The 19,720-nt window shown below is 35.7% G+C and overlaps 1 protein-coding gene across 1 annotated transcript in view; it reads left to right on the plus strand.

Moving 5' to 3' along the window:
- Positions 1 to 19,477, plus strand: part of CUL5 (cullin 5) — a 128,356-nt gene extending 108,879 nt beyond the window's left edge. The window contains exons 14-19 of the mRNA XM_040257920.1: positions 8,378 to 8,501; positions 8,804 to 8,979; positions 9,535 to 9,696; positions 10,442 to 10,560; positions 12,005 to 12,128; positions 15,888 to 19,477. Of these exons, the coding sequence (XP_040113854.1) occupies positions 8,378 to 8,501; positions 8,804 to 8,979; positions 9,535 to 9,696; positions 10,442 to 10,560; positions 12,005 to 12,128; positions 15,888 to 16,082 (900 nt within the window). The 3' untranslated portion in view covers positions 16,083 to 19,477. The remainder of the gene's footprint in view (positions 1 to 8,377; positions 8,502 to 8,803; positions 8,980 to 9,534; positions 9,697 to 10,441; positions 10,561 to 12,004; positions 12,129 to 15,887) is intronic.
- Positions 19,478 to 19,720: the final 243 nt, after the last annotated feature.

Raw genomic sequence — 19,720 nt, forward strand, 5'->3', positions numbered from 1 at the left:
GGTGATATTTTAATATTGAAGAAATAGGGAACATTTTATAAGAATATAGCATCAATTATATAAAATAAAATATATTTTGTTAATAAAGAGAAAAGTGCCTTTGCTCTTCCTTTGCTTCCGTTGTTTCACTCTTTTGTATCTCCACCCTCATTGAACTGACCTTATTAAATAAGCTAAAGGACAAAATCATTTCAATTTTAAGATGTTTAGTACTAAATATTTAGCCATTGAGAGGTTTGTAAGTAAATACACCTATAAAGGAAAAAGAGCCAATACATAAAAGATGATGGCTTATTTATGTTAATCAGTACTAATTATGGTCAAATTCCCATATTAAAATGCTTTAAATCTGTTCCTTTCAGTTCATTTTAGTGGAATTTGAGTTATATAAGCATACCATAAGTGAATGTCTTTCATTTATACACATGGTGTTATATAATATTATATTAATATATGATAGTAAAATATGTATATAATTGTATGCATGTTTGTATTATCTATATATATGCTTTTCATTTATATGTGTATTTCACATTAAAGATTCGCAGATAGCCCTGCTTTTCATGGTAGTGTGGGATAGTAAAAATTACTGTGCAGGTTATCTTAATATAAACAATCAGTGGGAAATTATTGTTCCCAGTGTTTTATGACTTGGAAATTTTTGTCAAAATACTAGAAACTCTTACTACCCGTTATAAATTATAAGAAAAAGAAAAATTAGTAAAATTAATGTATTTAGTATACCATGTAAATATTTAAAACAAACTTTCTAATTTAAAGTGATTTTTTCTTTGTAAAAGTCTTAAAGAGTAGTTAGGAAAGTATTTGAAATTCACATGTCTGATATTGTATCTAGAATATATAAAGAACTCTTACAACCCAACAGTGAAGACAATCAGTTAAAAATGGACAAAGTATTAGAATAGACATTTCCTCACAAAGATATGCAAATGCATAATAAGTGCATACAAAGATGTTCAACATCATTAATCAGTAGAGAAATGCAAATCAAAGCCACAATAAGATGCCATTTTACTTTCACTGGGATAGCTGAAAATTCAGACCATAACAAATATTGGCAAGGAAGAGAAGAAATTGGAACCCTCATGCATTGCTGATAGGAGTGTAAAATGGTGCAGCCACTTTGGAAAACTGACAGTTCCTCAGAAAGCCAAACATAGTGTTGACCTGACAGTTCTACTCCTATACAATTCCACTTATGAGAAATAAAAACATAAAAACTCATACATGAATGTTCATAGCATCATTATTCATAATAGCTAAAAAGTGAAAATAACCCAAAGGTCAATCAGCTGATAAATAGATAAAATATGGTTTAGTCTAATATAGTGGAACGGTCTAGTGGTTTTCTCCACTTTCTTCAATTTCAGTCTGAATTTGGCAATAAGGAGTTCATGATCCGAGCCACAGTCAGCTCCTGGTCTTGTTTTTGCTGACTGTATAGAGCTTCTCCATCTTTGACTGCAAAGAATATAATCAGTCTGATTTCGGTGTCAACCATCTGGTTATGTCCATGTGTAGAGTCTTCTCGTGTTGTTGCAAGAGGGTGTTTGCTGTGACCAGTGCATTCTGTTGGCAGAATTCTATTAGCCTTTGCCCTGCTTCATTCCGCATTCCAAAGCTAAATTTGCCTGTTACTGCACGTGTTTCTTGATTTCCTACTTTTGCATTCCAGTCCCCTATAATGAAAAGGACGTCTTTTTTGGGTGTTAGTTCCAAAAGGTCTTGTAGGTCTTCATAGAACTGTTCAGCTTCTTCAGCGTTACTGGTCGGGGCATAGACTTGGATTACTGTGATATTGAATGGTTTGCCTTGGAAACGAACAGAGATCATTCTGTCGTTTTTGAGATTGCATCCAAGTACTGCATTTTGGACTCTTTTGTTGACCATGATGGCTACTCCATTTCTTCTAAGGGATTCCTGCCCACAGTAGTAGATATAATTGTTGTCTGAGTTAAATTCACCCATTCCAATCCATCTTAGTTCACTGATGCTTAGAATGTTGACGTTCATTCTTGCCATCTCCTGTTTGACCACGTCCAGTTTGCTTTGATTCATAGACCTAACATTTCAGGTTCCTATGCAATATTGCTCTTACAGCGTCAGACCTTGCTTCTATCACTAGTTCCATTCACAACTGGATATAGTTTTTGCTTTGGCTCTATCCCTTCATTCTTTGTGGAGTTATTTCTCAACTGATCTCCAGTAGCATATTGGGCACCTATCAACCTGGGAAGTTCATCTTTCAGTGTCCTGTCTTTTTGCCTTTTCATACTGTTCATGGGGTTTTCAAGGCAAGAATACTGAAGTGGTTTGCCATTCCCTTCTCCAGTGGACCACATTCTGTCAGACCTCTCCACCATGACCTGTCAGTCCTGGGTGGGCCCCTATGGCATGGCTTAGTTTTATTGAGTTAGACAAGGCAGTGATCCATGTGATCAGATTGGCTAGTTGTCTGTGATGCTTAACATTCTCCAAGCCAGGCTTCAGCAATACGTGAACCATGAACTTCCAGATGTTTAAGCTGGTTTTAGAAAAGACAGAGGAACCAGAGATCAAATTGCCAACATCTGCTGGGTCATCAAAAAAGCAAGAGAGTTCCAGAAAAACATCTACTTCTTTATTGACTATGCCAAAGCCTTTGACTGTGTGGATCACAATAAACTGTGGAAAATCCTGAACAAGATGGGAATACCAGACCACCTGACCTGCCTCTTGAGAAAGCTGTATGCAGATCAGGAAGCAACAGTTAAAACTGGACATGGAACAACAGACTGGTTCCAAATAGGGAAAGGAGCACATCAAAGCTATATATTGTCACCCTGCTTGTTTAACTTATATGCAGAGTACATCATGAGAAACGCTGGGCTGGAGGAAGCACAAGCTGGAATCAAGATTGCCGGGAGAAATATCAATAACCTCAGATATGCAGACGACACCACCCTTATGGGAGAAAGTGAAGAGGAACTAAAAAGCCTCTTGATGAAAGTGAAAGAGGAGAATGAAAAAGTTGCTTAAAGCTCAACATTCAGAAAACTAAGATCATGGCATCTGGTCTGATCACTTCATGGCAAATAGATGTGGGAACAGTGGCTGACTTTATTTTCTTGGTCTCCAAAATCACTGTAGATGGTGATTGCAACCATAAAATTAAAAGACGCTTACTCCTTGGAAGGAAAGTTATGACCAACCTAGACAACATATTAAAAAGCAGAGACATTACTTTGCCAACAAAGGTACATCTAGTAAAGGCTATGGTTTTTCCACTGGTCATGTGTGGATGTGAGAGTTGGACTGTGAAGAAAGCTGAGTGCTGAAGAATTGATGCTTTTGAACTGTGGTGTTGGAGAAGACTCTTGAGAGTCCCATTGCCAGGAGCCAGCATGAGGAACTCTGCCCCTGGCAAAGGTCATGATGAAGGAAGCTCGGCATACGCAAAGGCGGGATCAAGCCTCAGGAGACCCCCTGTTCCTGACCATCTATCCCCAAAACCTGAGTCTGCCTACTTTACTGTTTTATGCTCTCACCCCACCAACTCTCTCAGAGAAGGAGTTACCTTACAGCTCCAGTTAATAAAAATTCCTGGGCGTGACAAGAGTGTTTCAACTTACAAACTCCTCTGAAGTTTCTCTAGCCTGCCTGAGCAGGTTTGTCCAGCCACATGTGATTGTTCACAGCCTCCCAACCGTGAGAGGCATGAGATGCTTTAAACTTTCTAAATACAGATTCTTTTGAGAAGTTAGAAAATTATTAGTATAGTATAGTGGGTTGATTAGGAATTATATTGGTGAAGGGTTTTTCATTTGTTGAGCCAATATTTGCTGCTAAATCTCCATATTCCCTGCCCTTATAATGAATATAACTAGCATATAGGAGAAATAAGTATTAACCTTTGATATTAATCATGTTAAACCTTAGGCTAAGTAAATTCCTTTCTTAATTGTAACCCACTACACCCTCACCTTATAGGAATGCAACTTTATCTGGTACCTTCAGAGGGTGGCGCCTGGTTTAAGAAAAAATCACCCCTGGAAAAAGTTTTCTGGTTGACTGACCGTTATCAGAAAGAAAGGGTCATAAAATGTTAGCAGGCCCACTGGCCAGAAGATGATGTAAAACCCCTAAGACCTTTTATATGAAGCACCTGATTTTGATAAAGGACAGGTCTGCTGACCCTGCGTGACTCTGTATTCTATCTCTATGTGTAACAAAAGGTATATAAGCGAACCTGAAAAATAAAGAAAATGGATCAGTTTCTGGAAAGACTGGTCTCCTCATGTCGTTTTCTCTTACTTTCTGGCTGAGTTCCCATCTGGAGCGTGAATGCTCGCCAAGCCTACTAATTTTGTCTGGGCTTCTAAGATCCGACCCGGGAGGCCTTAGTGTCTCCTCTCCTTCGGGAGAACGGGAGGACGCCTGCGGCCTACATAGGTGGTGAAAACCTCTTGTCTCGAGGTTTTATTGGTATTCCATGTAAACCAAGTTATTCAGCCTCTTTTCTCCACTTATTTTCCTACTACACTATTCTTTCCTAATCTCTCTATATTTCTAATTAAATAGTTCTTTCTTAGGACACCGACTCTGTCTCCCCTTCGAATTCCCTGGACCCACTGGGGCTGGACCCCAGCATCCCATGGACTGCAGGGAGATCTAACCAGTCCATCCTAAAGGAGTTCAGTCCTGGGTGTTCATTGGTAGGACTAATGTTGAAGCTGAAACTCCAATCCTTTGGCCACCTGATGCAAAGAGCTGACTCATTTGCAAAGAACCTGATGCTGGGAAAGATTGAGGGCAGAGGAGAGAGAGATGACAGAGGATGAGATGGTTGGATGGCATCACTAACTCGATGGACATGGGTTTGGGTGGACTCAGAGTTGGTGACAGACAGGGAGGCCTGGCCTTTGTGGGGCCGCGGAGTTGGACACGACTGAGCAACTGAACTGAACTGAGTTGAATATCTTTGGCAATAAAAAGAAATTAAGTACTGATATATGCAACATGGATGAACTTTGAAAATCCTATGCTAAGCAAAAGAAGCCATTCACAAAACACCACATACAGTTGTTGTCTGTCACCCAGTCGTGTCTGACTGTTTGTAACACCATGGACTGCTTCATCCAAGGCTTCCATGTCCCTCACTATCTCCCAGAGTTTGCCCAAGTTCATGTCCACTGCATTGGTGATTCCATCTGGCCATCTCGTCCTCTGTCACCCTCTTCTCCTTCTGCCTTTCCCAGTGAGTCTTTTTCAGTGAGTCTGCTGTTCACATGAGGTGGCCAAAGTGTTGGAACTTCAGCTTCAGTATCAGTCGTTCCAATGAGTATTCAGGGTTGGTTTCACATACAGTATGATTCCCCCAATACAAAGCAGCCAAATCTGTTGAGATAAAAACAATTTCCAGGGAGAGCATGGAGCCGAGTTCCCCAAGCGGCGCCTAAGCTTGCTTCTAGGATTCGTTCCTTGCCTGAGTGCTTTCTTCCCTTCATCTCATACATTTGAAATTTTCTTTGCCAAGATGGATGCCAGCGAGAGGGATTCTGGGACGTGGACAGACACTCGGTGTCTCCTTTCAACCTTTCCCGAACTCTTCAGTTAAAGTTGCAGGTATTGTCCCTTGGATACATCATATGAGGGTGAAGAGAACATACCACGCAGACCCAAAAAACGCTGAGTGGACTGCACAGAGGGACCTCGCTGATCCTTAAGAGACTAAAACCATCCTTAAGAAGAAAGAAATAAGATCCTGGACGAGCCCCTTCAGGATGAAGCCGCACAATCAATTCCTGCTGCTTGGCCTCATCAACATGATTTTGAATTTAACTTCTGTTTCAACTCAGGACAATGTTTTCATCTAATGGGCACATTGCTATGCAGACTTCCACAACACTTCCAACTGCTGGGTATGTAAGGCTATGCCTTTGTCAGTGATGGATGGACTTCCTTGGTGGATGTCACCGCTCTGCCAAGGAGATTTTAAACCACTCTGCTCTTTTCTGGGATGACAAAAAGAGACTTTCCTCTCTCTTGTCAATCATAACCTCTCCTTGCTCTCTTGGTGTAAGACCTACAGTCAATAGACTCGGGTCATGGGGTTACATTTGATAATAAATGCCAGTGTAACAAAAGCCTAACCTGCAACAACCGGTAAATCTACCTTATGTACATGCTAGGTGGACAAGATCCGTGTTTCAGTGGTATGAGTATATTGCTGTCTTATTTGTACCCTCTATAGGGACAACAGATATCATGATTAAAGTAGAGGCCTTGACTAATTTCACAAAACAGGCCCTCCTAGATAGAACAAAAGCCATCCAAGCCTTAAATGAAGAGCAAATCCAAATGAGAAAACCAGTAATTCATAATAGAATGGCTTTGGACATACAGCTGCTCAAGGAGGGACCTGTGCTATAATTAAGGTTGAATGTTGTGAATACATTCCTGACTTATCTGGCAGTGTATTGACTGCTTTAGATGACATGAAAAACCAGGTAAAAACAATGTCAAATGAAAACATTCCTTTCTGGACTTCGGTCCTATCTTGGGTGAAGGGTGATTGGTGGAAAACTATATTTACCACTGTTATAGCTGCCTTGATAGTTCTGCTTTGTGGACCCTGAGTTTTACAATGTATTATGAACTTTGTAACCCTTTGTTGATGTCATTCTCCCAAATTGGTGGTCAGAGAGCCAGGGTTCAATATATCCCTATGAATGATACTCATAATATGAGTTAAGAGCATCAAGAGTGGGGAATGAAGAAGGAATTCATAGGGCCTGCACTCCATCTTAGGCCTGTTCATGCTGATCATGCTCAGCCACTTTTCCAATGGACTCTGAACTCTGTGTTTAGTGCCTAGGAAAACAGCAACAGAAGGATAAGACCCCCACCAGACAGGGGAACCTTGAAGATCGTATCTAGGTTACTCATCGCCTAAGAGAAAACATACACTAACCCCTTCCTCCAGACAGGCCATAAATTTTTCTGTATCTATCGGAGTGTAACCTCAGGTTTATTGATTATTGGCCAATTGTTTGACTGTTTGAGCACATAACACATGAATGATGGGGTTATTGGGATTGTATTTTCCTTGGTTTATGTAAGTCTCAAGGAATTTGGAATGGTGGGTTCAGAAATGTACACATGGGATATAAAAGATTTTCACAAATGCTGGTCGGGGTCCTTGGCTAAGAGGAGACACTGTCTTGGGCCCACCGGTGTAATAAACTGCACTCCACTAAAAAAAAAAAAAAAAAACAATTTCCAGAAATGGAAGAGTGGAGGAATATGGTAGTGATTGCTAGTAAGTACGGAGTTTCTTTTGGCAATGATGAAAATGTTCTAAAGTTAGATACTGGTGATAGTTGCATAACTCTTTCAGTATACTGAAACCTGATTAATTGTATACTTTACAAGGACAAATTTTGAGATAGATGATTTATATCTCAATACCACTGTTACTAAAATGAAGAGTAATTTGTCTAGTACTTACTTTCTTGTCAATGTGAGTGACAAGTTACTTAGCACCTTTTGTTTATTTTGAAGAGTTGTCATACTCTTTGTAAGTTTGAGTCACCTTCCAAATTTTGGTTTTACAAAGTTTTCGCTGGCATCACTTCATCTATTTTTTTTTTTTAGTCAGTACCACTTTTCTCATTTATGTTGATTATTTGCCTTCATTAAGTTTCTATACCTGCATAGTTAGAGTCTTTCACATTGGCATTATCAACAGACATTACAGTCACCATCAGCTCTTTCTTCTAAAGCTCCATTTATGTTCTTTATTTTCAGTACAACATTATTTTCTCTCTTTTTTGTCTGTATTGTTATCATCTTTCTTGACTTCTCTCAGTTACGCATTTTTGTAAAATATCACATGATTTATCAGTTGAGGACATGGATGCAACAAAGCTACATCTATGCTGTCTGTGGGTGAACTGAATAAACAGATGACTAACAGATTTTGAAAGAAATACTGTGATTGGTCATTCATGGATGTGCTCTGTTATTTGTTAGTGGTTTGTATGATGAAGAGCTAGAAGTAAAGTTTGAGCTTTATGCGTTACTCACATTTAATGTATAATGGTAATTGAAAGTTGAGCAGTATTGTTGAGGTACTGGTATTATTTCACTATACTGGTACCTGAAATTCATGCATTTTAGAATGGTGCACAAAAAGCCAGAATTGCCTGTATATTCTGTGTAGTCTCAAAGAATCAAATTTAATAGGTATTAGATTATAAACACTCTGTAAATATAAGAGAAGAATTTTGTATTAAAGCATATAAAATTTAGTTTCCATTAAAATTTTTCCTAATAGTATATCATTTATTACTTCTTCTGTCTTTGGTTTTCATAGGAAGTTGGTATGCCAGCAGATTATGTAAACAAGCTTGCTAGAATGTTTCAGGACATAAAAGTATCTGAAGATTTGAACCAAGCTTTTAAGGAAATGCACAAAAACAATAAATTGGCATTACCAGGTATTATTTTATAATTACATACATTTTAAAAACTTTAAAAAAAACCTTGTTTTCTAGTAAATTAAAAATAAACCTAAGCAGTAATCGATACAAGTATGTTTCAAAGTCCACATTCTTTGAAGATATCCTGCAAAGCAGAAATTAGATTTACTAACTCTTACTTTGAAACAAAAAGACACTTTTAACAAAATCTTTAGAGTATTGTTTATTTTTCACCAAAGTTTACCCACTGTCTATGTATTTTGCATTTTATCCATTGTTAAGATTATTTGCTTTATATTTTCTGACATACATTCCTATAGCTGATTCAGTTAATATAAAAATTCTGAATGCTGGTGCCTGGTCAAGAAGCTCTGAAAAAGTCTTTGTCTCACTTCCTACTGAACTGGAGGATTTGATACCTGAAGTAGAAGAATTCTACAAAAAGAACCATAGTGGAAGAAAATTACATTGGCATCATCTCATGTCAAATGGAATTGTAAGTAGATGGTGTGTTAGTTCAGATATTGGTTTGATTGTAGCAAGACTCCAAATAAGATTTGTTTAAACAAGTTAGATTTTTCCTTTTGTTGCAAGTGAAAGTCTGATCAGGTATAGTGGATTTGTTCCATGAATTTGCTAGGGACATAAACTATTGGTTATAGCACCATCCTTAAGGTATTCCCTTGCCTGCAGAATCCAGTATGATCCTCACTGTGTCTGTGTTCCAGCCCAACAGGAGAGGAAAGTTGTAATGGTATAATTTTCTTTAATAGCAACTTCTGGAAGATTCTATTATTTCTACTCAAATCTCATTGGCCAGAACTTAGACACATGGCCACATTTTGCACAGGAAAGCTGAGAGATGAGCCTTTATTTTGGATAGTCATTAAGGTCTGCTGAAATTTTTATTACCATGTAAGAAAGGAAGAATGGATATTGGAAGATAACTACCAGTCTTCTATATATAATCTCATATAAGAGATATTATAGTAGATAAATGGTAATACTCATAAAGAGATTCTTATTTTTAAAATTATTTTATCTATTGTAGATAACATTTAAGAATGAAGTAGGCCAATATGATTTGGAGGTAACAACGTTTCAGCTGGCTGTATTGTTTGCATGGAACCAAAGACCCAGAGAGAAAATCAGCTTTGAAAATCTAAAACTTGCAACTGAACTCCCTGATGCTGAGCTTAGGAGGACTTTATGGGTAGGTTTGTTTTTTTGTTTTTTTGTTTTTAATTATGTCCTCTCACATAGCAGGAAATAGGTATTGTCTTGTGTTATAATAAATTTATGAATTCATAACCATCAAATGACTTTTAACCAAGAAAAGCACACTAGTGAGTTACTTATGAACAATAAGAAATTGAAAACATGAAAGTTACTGAGCCCAAATGGCAAAAAAGAGAAAGATTCAGTTGTTATTTAAATGTTACCTGTGAAAAGCATGACCAAAGATTTCGTATTGAGAATGTTGTTCAGTGATTTTTATGATAACCAAAACTCTTTAAGAATTAGAAAACTTTGGTTCTTTTGAGGCCCCGTAAAATATACTTAGTAGCCCTCCTGTTCAGAATTAAATTTTACCCCTACTCGATATGCCTCTTAATAGTTGCAAAATAAATTACTACCTAAAGAGAAACAGCTGGTTTATAACTGACAGTGGTGTTTGCTATGGTCATATATGATCAATCCCTTTAGTTTTATTTTGTTTTTGTCTGTCTTATTGTAAAGAGAGCATTTATTGTTTCCTCATAACCAACTCTTTTTCTCCTCATTCTCTCTTTCCTCATTATGCATGTACATTGTTATGTTTATGAAGTAGCAAATAAAAGTTTGAATTTTGAATTTGTGCTCATAATTTTTCTCATCTATATTGGTCATGTTTGAGAATTGATCTTGGTATTCTATAGTGTTTATAGAAGCTAATTTTTTTTCTTTATTCTTTACAGTCTTTAGTAGCTTTCCCAAAGCTCAAACGGCAAGTTTTATTGTATGAACCTCAAGTCAACTCACCCAAAGACTTTACAGAAGGTACCCTCTTCTCAGTGAACCAGGAGTTCAGTTTAATGTAAGGTTTATGTTCGTTGATCTAAAATAAAAATAGCATGTTTGAATTTTGATATTTTATTTTTAGGAAAATAATAACTTTCTTTACATGATATTTAAAGCATATCTGTGTGCTGCCATCACTTTAGATTTCTGCCATTTAGTTGAATGAACTGGATACTTTTGGTGTCTGACTTTACACCATATTGCTTTTCATCTTTAAAATAATTGTACTCTAAAGCAACTTTATCCACACAGAGAACTTTTTCCTTGAGATCCCAATTAGAAGATAGTGCTGAATTATAACCAGTATATCTTCAATTATCTAATGACTTTAATGACAATATAAATTATATTTACTTTGTTATTATAGGGAGTGTAGTCATACTTAGGTATTAACAGAGCTTTTATCATGTTTGAGGGAAAACAGGGTTCATTTTAATAAAGCTATATGTTAGTTGTTATTTTTCCCTTAGTTCAGTTCAGTTCAGTCGCTCAGTCGTGTCCAACTCTTTGCGACTCCATGAATCGCAGCACGCCAGGCCTCCCTGTCCATCACCAACTCCCAGAGTTCACTCAGACTCACGTCCATCGAGTCAGTGATGCCATCCAGCCATCTCATCCTCTGTCGTCCCCTTCTCCTCCTGCCCCCAATCCCTCCCAGCATCACAGTCTTTTCCAATGAGTCAACTCTTTGCATGAGGTGGCCAAAGTACTGGAGTTTCAGCTTTAGCATCATTCCCTCCAAAGAAATCCCAGGGCTGATCTCCTTCAGAATGGACTGGTTGGATCCCCTTGCAGTCCAAGGGATTCTCAAGAGTCTTCTCCAACACCACAGTTCAAAAGCATCAATTCTTCAGTGCTCAGCTTTCTTCACAGTCTAACTCTCACATCCATACATGAACACTGGAAAAACCATAGCCTTGACTAGACGGACCTTAGTCAGCAAAGTAATGTCTCTGCTTTTGAATATGCTATCTAGGTTGGTCATAACTTTCCTTCCAAGGAGTAAGCGTCTTTTAATTTCATGGCTGCAGTCACCAACTGCAGTGATTTTGGAGCCCCCAAAAATAAAGTCTGACACTGATCAAGAGGCTTTTTAGTTCCTCTTCACTTTTTGCCACAAGGGCGGTGTCATCTGCATATCTGAGGTTATTGATATTTCTCCCGGCAATCTTGATTCCAGCTTGTGCTTCCTCCAGCCCAGTGTTTCTCATGATATAGTCTGCATATAAATTAAATAAGCAGGGTGACAATATACAGCCTTCATGTACTCCTTTTCCTATTTGGAACCAGTCTGTTGTTGTTCCATGTCCAGTTCTAACTGTTGCTTCCTGACCTGCATGTAGCAATGTTGAATATTAATTTTTAGAATATTTATAAATATTTTCTCTTAGACATTGTTGCTACAAAATGATGTTTAAAAGACCTTTCACCGTAAAATATTTGATTTAATTTTTTTATAGAAAAAATGCAAAAGTTCAGAAAAGGGGTAAAATCAACTTGATTGGACGCTTGCAGCTCACTACAGAAAGAATGAGAGAGGAAGAGAATGAAGGAATAGTTCAACTAAGAATACTGAGAACCCAGGTTTGTAATGTTAAGATAGAATGTCTAAATTTTGAAGAAGTTGGTTGTTGTTTTTTTTTTAATCATCAAATCTTTTTTTTTTTGTAATTAAAGAAAATGTAGGTACTCCAACTTTTTGTAACAGAAAAGCTACTTCATTTTCCTGAAATTTAAAAATTGTATTAATAGAATTCTCCTAGACTTGATGGTCTATGGTAGATTCTGTTGTTTGGGCCAAAGCTTGGTTTTAGGTTATGCTTCTCTGACTGTATGTCAAAGAGGATATATATATATTATCAGTGACAGGTTACAATTCTAGGATTGAGTATTTTCATTTTTATTTAATCTTAAGATTTCTGATTCCATTGTAATGGGAAATGAGGGATTATTTTAAACATTTTAAAACTAGGATTATGATAACCTTGTGAACATGATAAGAATACCTATTGCAAACTAATGAAAGACTGTTTTAACCTTAGAACTAATTAAAACCAAGTTGTCCCACTTTTACTATTTTCATTTAATATTGTTTGAAACTATTGGCCAACGTAATCAAGCATGAAACAGAAAAGAAGATTAAAATTTTTCAGTACTTGTAGATTATATGATATAATAAAGGAGCAGAGAAAAGAGAAGTAAAAATTAAGTCCTTTTCTATTTAGTGATAAATAAATGATTTTTAAGAAAATAAAGAAGAAACATAGAATTCACAGAAATTTCTTTAAAAAGTAGTTAGACCTATATGATGAAGAAGGCAGTGGCAACGCACTCCAGTGTTCTTGCCTGGAGAATCCCAGGGGTGGGGGATCCTGATGGTTGCCATCTGTGAGGTCGCACAGAGTCGGACACGACTGAAGCGACTTAGCAGCAGCAGCAGCCGCAGCAGCAGCCGCAGCAGCAGCAGATCTATATGAAGAGAGGAGCCTTCACCTAAGAGATTCGAAAGGAGATTTGAATAAATAGATGATGTTCCTTTTCACTTACTGTATATTTTTTATTGAGGTATAATTTACATACAATAGAATATACATTTCATAGTTTTCAATATGTTTTGCTAAATATGTATAACTGTATGACCGTCACCTCAATTAAAATATGCAACATTTCTATCACTTTGCTCATGTCTCTCATTCAGCCAGTCTCCCTCTTCAACCTACCTGATTCCTGTCACTATTGCTTAGTTTTGCTTGTTCTTGGTCTTCATATACATGGAAGCAGACAGCATACTCTTTTGTATCTGGCTTTTTTTTAACGTGAAATACCATATTTTTTTAATGATAAGTCTGAATTAACCCCATACTAGTAATGAATCTGCTGAATATCATACAAAATTTCAACTGAGGTTTTCCTGGTGGCTCAGTGGTAAAGAATATGCCTGTCAGTGCAGGAAAGACAGATTTGATCTCTGGTCCAGGAAGATCCCACATGCCATGAGACAGCTAAGTCCGTGTACCACAACTATCGAGCCTGTGTCCAGAGCCTGGGAACCACAACTACTAAGCTCACGTGCAACAACCACTGAGGCTCACATACCTAGAACCTGTGCTTGGCAACAGGAGAAGCCTGCCGTGAAAAGTCTTCACGCTGCAACAGAGAACAGCCCTAGCTCGCTGCAACTGGAGAAAACCTGCAGTCATCCAGCAAAGCCAAAAATAAATAAATTAATTAAATTTTAAAAATTTTCAACAAGGAATATTTTTGTAATTTTAAAAATTGATTCATAGTTTTACCAGAATAAATAGATGAGAGTGATTAAGAATCTTAAAATATAAAGTGTTGGTGGTGGAACTTGCCTTGCCAAATATTGAAATTTATTAAACTATCTACAAATATGAAACAGTATAACAAACAGATTAACTGAAGAAAATAACTCAGAATTAAACCTCCTATATAAGTGTAGATGAACTTTGCAATAAAGGAAATGATTTCTATGTCACATGAAAAGGGAATATATTATTCAGTAAGAGATTTTAGAAAATTTTACTTCTGGGAGGAAAAAGCATGACATAGCCCTAGTTTATGGCTACACTAGGATAAATCCAGATGGATTCTGTTGAGATATGAAACAGAATGGGCAAGTGTAGTCATACTATTAATATAAGATGTGCAGAGAAAATGAAGTTTTTTTGTTTTGTCTAAAACTGATTCATAATTATGCTCAGTCTACTAGTCCAAGCTGTCCCTTTAAGTTATAGTTGGACTTTCTTATTTCTCCCTGATTCTGCTCCACCCATCCCCATTCTTTGCTATTTTCACAGAGGCATCTGGATGTACTGAAGTTGAGAAATTCACTTGACCTCATAGTGACAGTGAAGGGATTATCATATCTATATGTTTGTGACAGTGTTCTGTCAGCTATAGAGGGCTTTATCTGTCACCTATGGAAATTTAACTTTTTGTTACTATATATTGCTGATATCTGTAGCAAATGAACTATGGTTCATTTTTTTTTCCAGCAGTAAGACCGCATGGCCTCTTTCGTGGTCTGGTTGCCTGTTGTCTGCTCTTACTGAGCTCCTGAGCCCTCTAAGGCACTGTTGCATATTCTTTGTGGCCTTCGGCTTACATGGCACACTGTTATTATCATCTGCTGCTACAGGCTCATGTTTTCCTGCCACTGAAGGCCCTGTGCCAGGTCCATGAGCTCTAAACTCTATCTACATCATATGGGAACTGAGAAATTCAGAATTGCAAATTATTTCCATCATATCATGCCACTTTTCAAGTGACCTCCAACATATTAAATGAGACCAGGGCCAGAACTCTGTGATCTCTGTTTTTCTCTTAATATCTCTAACACAGCCATCATTTTCACCTCTACCAAAGCTAGAATAAGAGAAATTAGAATATTTACAATTGTTCTTTCCTCCTTACTGGTTTCTGTAATGTACAAGTGCCTGAAGGAAGACAGACTTTTTCCCTCTTCCTTCTTTCTCCCTGAACCCTTGACATAAACCCCTGTGATCCAGAGTGTGGATTTGGACATAGTGTTAGGAGTAATTCTTCTGACCTGCTAGTGGCAGTGTAGGAATCCTCATGTCTGTGCAGAGGAAGTTGATGGTATACTTTTCTCATACTGAATACTGCCTGACTCCCAAGCCTATTGCCTTGTAGCAAATCTCTGTTTTTCAGTGTTTAAAAGCAAATATTAACACATTTCTGTTTTTAAACTTCTTTTATAACGAATTTTAATCTCCAGTAAGGCAGATGGATGCCTTTTGTTGATTAAGAAGAGACCTGTACTAGAAAAGACAAAAGAGAAAATATTTAGTAATATCTATATTATATAGATTAATAGTAATTAAATCATCAAGGAAATTATTAATAAAATTGACTTAGATGAAAAGTGCTTACTCCTCCAGAAAGTTGAACCATTTAGTCGAGTCATTATAAACTGAAGGTACTTGATAATAAGTATAGCTCATTAATCTGATAAGTATATAAAGAGTAGTGATTGTTAATTTTTAAAACAGAGAGCAACTAAAGCAACTGACTGCTACTACTATGCAAAGAAGCAACTGTAAATACAAGGGGAAAAGTATGTAAAAAGGGATATGAGTAATTTTGCATTTCTTTATTTTTCAGAATATCCATAATATGCAGATTTTGTTTTCCAGAGTGAAAAGAAGATACTTTTGTTTGTTACGGGTCTCAAGGTTAATCCAGTGATTGCTAATCATTTGGATAGATGTTGGATAGAGGATAAAAAACATTAAAAGTCAATTTTTGTTTTGTTTTACTTAAAATAATTTAATACTTTATTTTTATTTTTTCTTTTAGGAAGCTATCATACAAATAATGAAGATGAGAAAGAAAATTAGTAATGCTCAGCTGCAGACTGAATTAGTAGAAATTTTGAAAAACATGTTCCTGCCACAAAAGAAAATGATAAAAGAGCAAATAGAATGGCTAATAGAGCACAAATACATCAGAAGAGATGAATCTGATATCAACACTTTCATATACATGGCATAATTTTGATTATCATGGACAATATTAAGAACCCAAATTTTGGAGTGCTTCGGCAGAAAGTTCTTACAGTTTGTGCTAGGGGAAGGTTTAGTTGGACTTTGATTACATAAATATTAAAATCTCTGCCTTACCTAACAAAACAACTATATTTTGCCAATCACATTAGTTAGCATGGTGGCATTCCTTTCATGTTGCACCACTCTGTTTTAACAGCATGCTGTTTTGTGAGAAACTTGCATTCACAAAGAGCCCATTATGAGCTTTTAAAATCCTGATTTATACCCACCAGAAGAAATAACAGTTGGGAGGGTGAAAGTGGGGTTCTTGTTGCTTTTTTTCCTTTTTTTTTTTTCCCCTCTCTTAGAAAAATGTATTTGCACAAGGAAGGATCTTCAGATGTTTGTGCACTGAAAAATGCTGTTATGTTTTGGTTTTTTTTTAAACGCAATTAAAACTAGAAATAGCACTCTTGATTTCTTTTGATCAAAAGAGTGAGCTGGTCAACACAACATTGGGACAGGGCAGACATAGATGAACAGATAAGTATTTAGTATTATCATATGTTCAAACACTGCTTCAGTATAACAACTAGATTTTAGTGGTGACTTCAAAGTGATAGTAAATTTTTCCAACTAAGAAATGTTGGCTTTCGTTAAGCAGGAGACTACTGTTTTAGTTGTTCATTGTTAAATGGAGTGGGTTTTTGTTTTTTTTTTTAATCTTATATGGCCAGAGAGTTTGTTTTGAAAAAGAGAAGCTCATATTGTTATTTTAGTTGTTTAAAAAAATGTATGGAGATAGATCATTTCAACTTCAGAGTCAAAAATAGCAAAACTTGCATATTAAGTGTTTACTAAGACACTTAATGTTATATACCTAATATTTATTATGCTACACTCAAATTCATTAAAAAATAAGGCAGAAATCTCCTGCTTTAATATAATACAGTTATATAGCTGACCTCTTAATCTGTAGCATAGAAATACTTTGAAGTTTTAAAGTCTCATTATTAGGCATTTGTAGCCTCAGGTTTCTGGAAAGGAAGACAGTCTGTTTTAAAAAGTAATAATTATCAGTCACCTAGGAGGTAAAGAAAAACCACAACATAGACCTGAAAAGCATAAGCAGAATTGTTGCAATCTTAATATGAACAATAAACTTGCCAAATAATATGTATATATATATTTATATATTTTAAAAGTAAACATTTAAATAATGTTCAGAACCAACACTTAAACTTGTTTCTTTCAGTCAATCCAAAGTAGCAACTTTTTAGTTGCTGGCAACTGAATACCCAGAGTAATAGAGATTTTAGGACTTGAGGACATGAACAACTTAAAAAAAGAAAACTTATTCCCCACTGGGAAAGAATGGCTCAACATGGATTTTGTTCATTGTGGTGCCCATTTCAAAACTTTTCTTGCAAATTATATTTTATTTGATATTAAGTAATATTTTAAATGATTTTGATGATAGTAGAAAATGAAGTGCCAGAGTGTTGAACAGCATACAGTATTATTGCAGAGTGCTTTTAACAGCATTTCATGGAATCTGTCCCCAGTCCCAAGAGGCTTTGTGAGATGGCCTGATGAAGGAAAGCAAATTTAAAACATTTAAGGTTTTGCTGGTTATAGTCAAAGAGTTATTCTGAAATTCACAGGAAAATCTTACACTTGAGCTCTTAGGTAGCATATGGCAATGACTAAGAATATTGTGAAGATTAGTCTAAATTAGTGCTTACTGTTTTCTTTGACTAGACGACTGTTAACAATGGAATAAATTTGGAATTTTAAAAAACTGATAATTTGGTAATAATTGTGGCCCTTATGTTTAACAAATAGTTTGGTATCAGCATATTTGCTCATCCAGTACAGGAACACCAAAGGAAGAAGCAAGGGAAAGAAAAATTATAGTCCATTTCTTAAAGTTTAAAATTTGTTGATGTTTTAAACCAGAATTGTTCTCAAAACTTGTTTGGAATTTCTAATCTTTTTCAGTCATTTAAGAATGAGAGCCATGATGTTTTGATTTATAAAGGTAAATTTAATGCAAAAGTGGGTAACTCTAACTCCATAGCAAAGTTTTCTATAAAATTTTATAAATTTTTTAATAGCTTATTATGTCCTAGTTGTATATTGGGGAATAGAACAGCAGCAAATACTGTAGACTTACAGTTTTCATCATTTTTTCTTTATGTATACAAAAGTTTATCTAACTACAATTTGGTGTTCATGAAAATCATTTAGTTGACAAGGTGCCTATTCCACTGTTGAATTTTCTTTAAATATATTTTGACAATAAATTTGCTAATTAAATATTTAAAAAAAAAAGGATCTGGAAACAAAAACCTACCAGCAATTTGCTAAAGATACAGAATCACTGTTAGTATCCTTTATTAATAAGTCCCTTTTCTCTAATGTGAACTAAAAATTAGTGCTATCTGAGCAGGGATGAAATCTGACATAGTTAAGGGAAAATGTATACAAATGTATGTATATATATTTTTTTCATGAGCAGTATGGCAATAGGACACTTCAGAGAAAGATTTGAGCATTCATCTTCTAATATAAAGGTGAAGCCATTTTGCAAGTGCTAACCTTTATTACCATCTCATTGCCAGAGTAAGCAGATATGAAGCAAAACTTTCCAAGTGAAAATATAGAACAATTTTAATGCTTAAAATGAGTTAAATATTTAGAATATTACTGTTCCAGTGATTTAATGAGGATCTTGAAATAAATTCTGAAGTCTTCCAATTTTTACATTTGTTGGAGGGATCCCTGCATTCTGGCAAACTTTATTTAAATCTCTTTACTCTTATTTTGTGCATAAATGTTAAAATTTCCAAAAAGGAAATGTTAGCTTTCTTAAATTACCTTTTATTAAATTTAATACAAAATATGACTGGAGTAGTTTAAAAGTATTTTGCATTATTTGCAGTAGGATGTCATTGGCCCTGCTCAAAGGGCAAATTTTAAAGATTCAATTTGTGTGAAAGATCTGCTAGTTTTCCAGAAAGATTTGCTATCTTAAACTCAAGCTTGTTTTTTCTATTTTCATGTAAATGACTGGGATGCTGTCTTATAAACTCTTCCAATGTTATGTTGGTGAAATAAACACTACAATGAGAGCTTTCCTGTCATCTACACTATATATGTTGTCTGGAGTGTTGAACAAATTTGAGTTCCTAAGTTGTAATCTATCCTCGTATGGTATATACGATTTTGAATGTGTGCCACTACATACTGAGATGATAATGCTGTACAATTTTAAATGGTAGCAGTTTCTGTATGTAGTAGGCTGAAATATTTTGATGAACTGCTTAATTTTTGGATTTTATTTTTTAAGTTGTATAATTTATTTTCTTGCAAAATAAAAATGTAATATAAAAGCTTTCACCTATCAAGAAGATGTTGATGTTCTACTGTAGAGCAGTTTCTCAGAGTTTAATTAAAATTTTTATAATAGATGCATTTACATATTTCATGGTAAAATGGTAAATTTTAGTCAGCCTTAGGAATCAGAAATACAAAAAGTAACTCACTTATTTCTTTTAAATTTCAAATTCAAGTTCAAAAGGAAAGCTAACAGGAATATATCTTTTCTGTTGATGATAGCATAGGACTGTCATGCCTGGAGGA

The sequence above is a fragment of the Oryx dammah genome, unplaced genomic scaffold, assembly GCF_014754425.2.
Source record: "Oryx dammah isolate SB20612 unplaced genomic scaffold, SCBI_Odam_1.1 HiC_scaffold_17, whole genome shotgun sequence".
In the NCBI taxonomy this organism is placed as follows: domain Eukaryota; kingdom Metazoa; phylum Chordata; class Mammalia; order Artiodactyla; family Bovidae; genus Oryx; species Oryx dammah.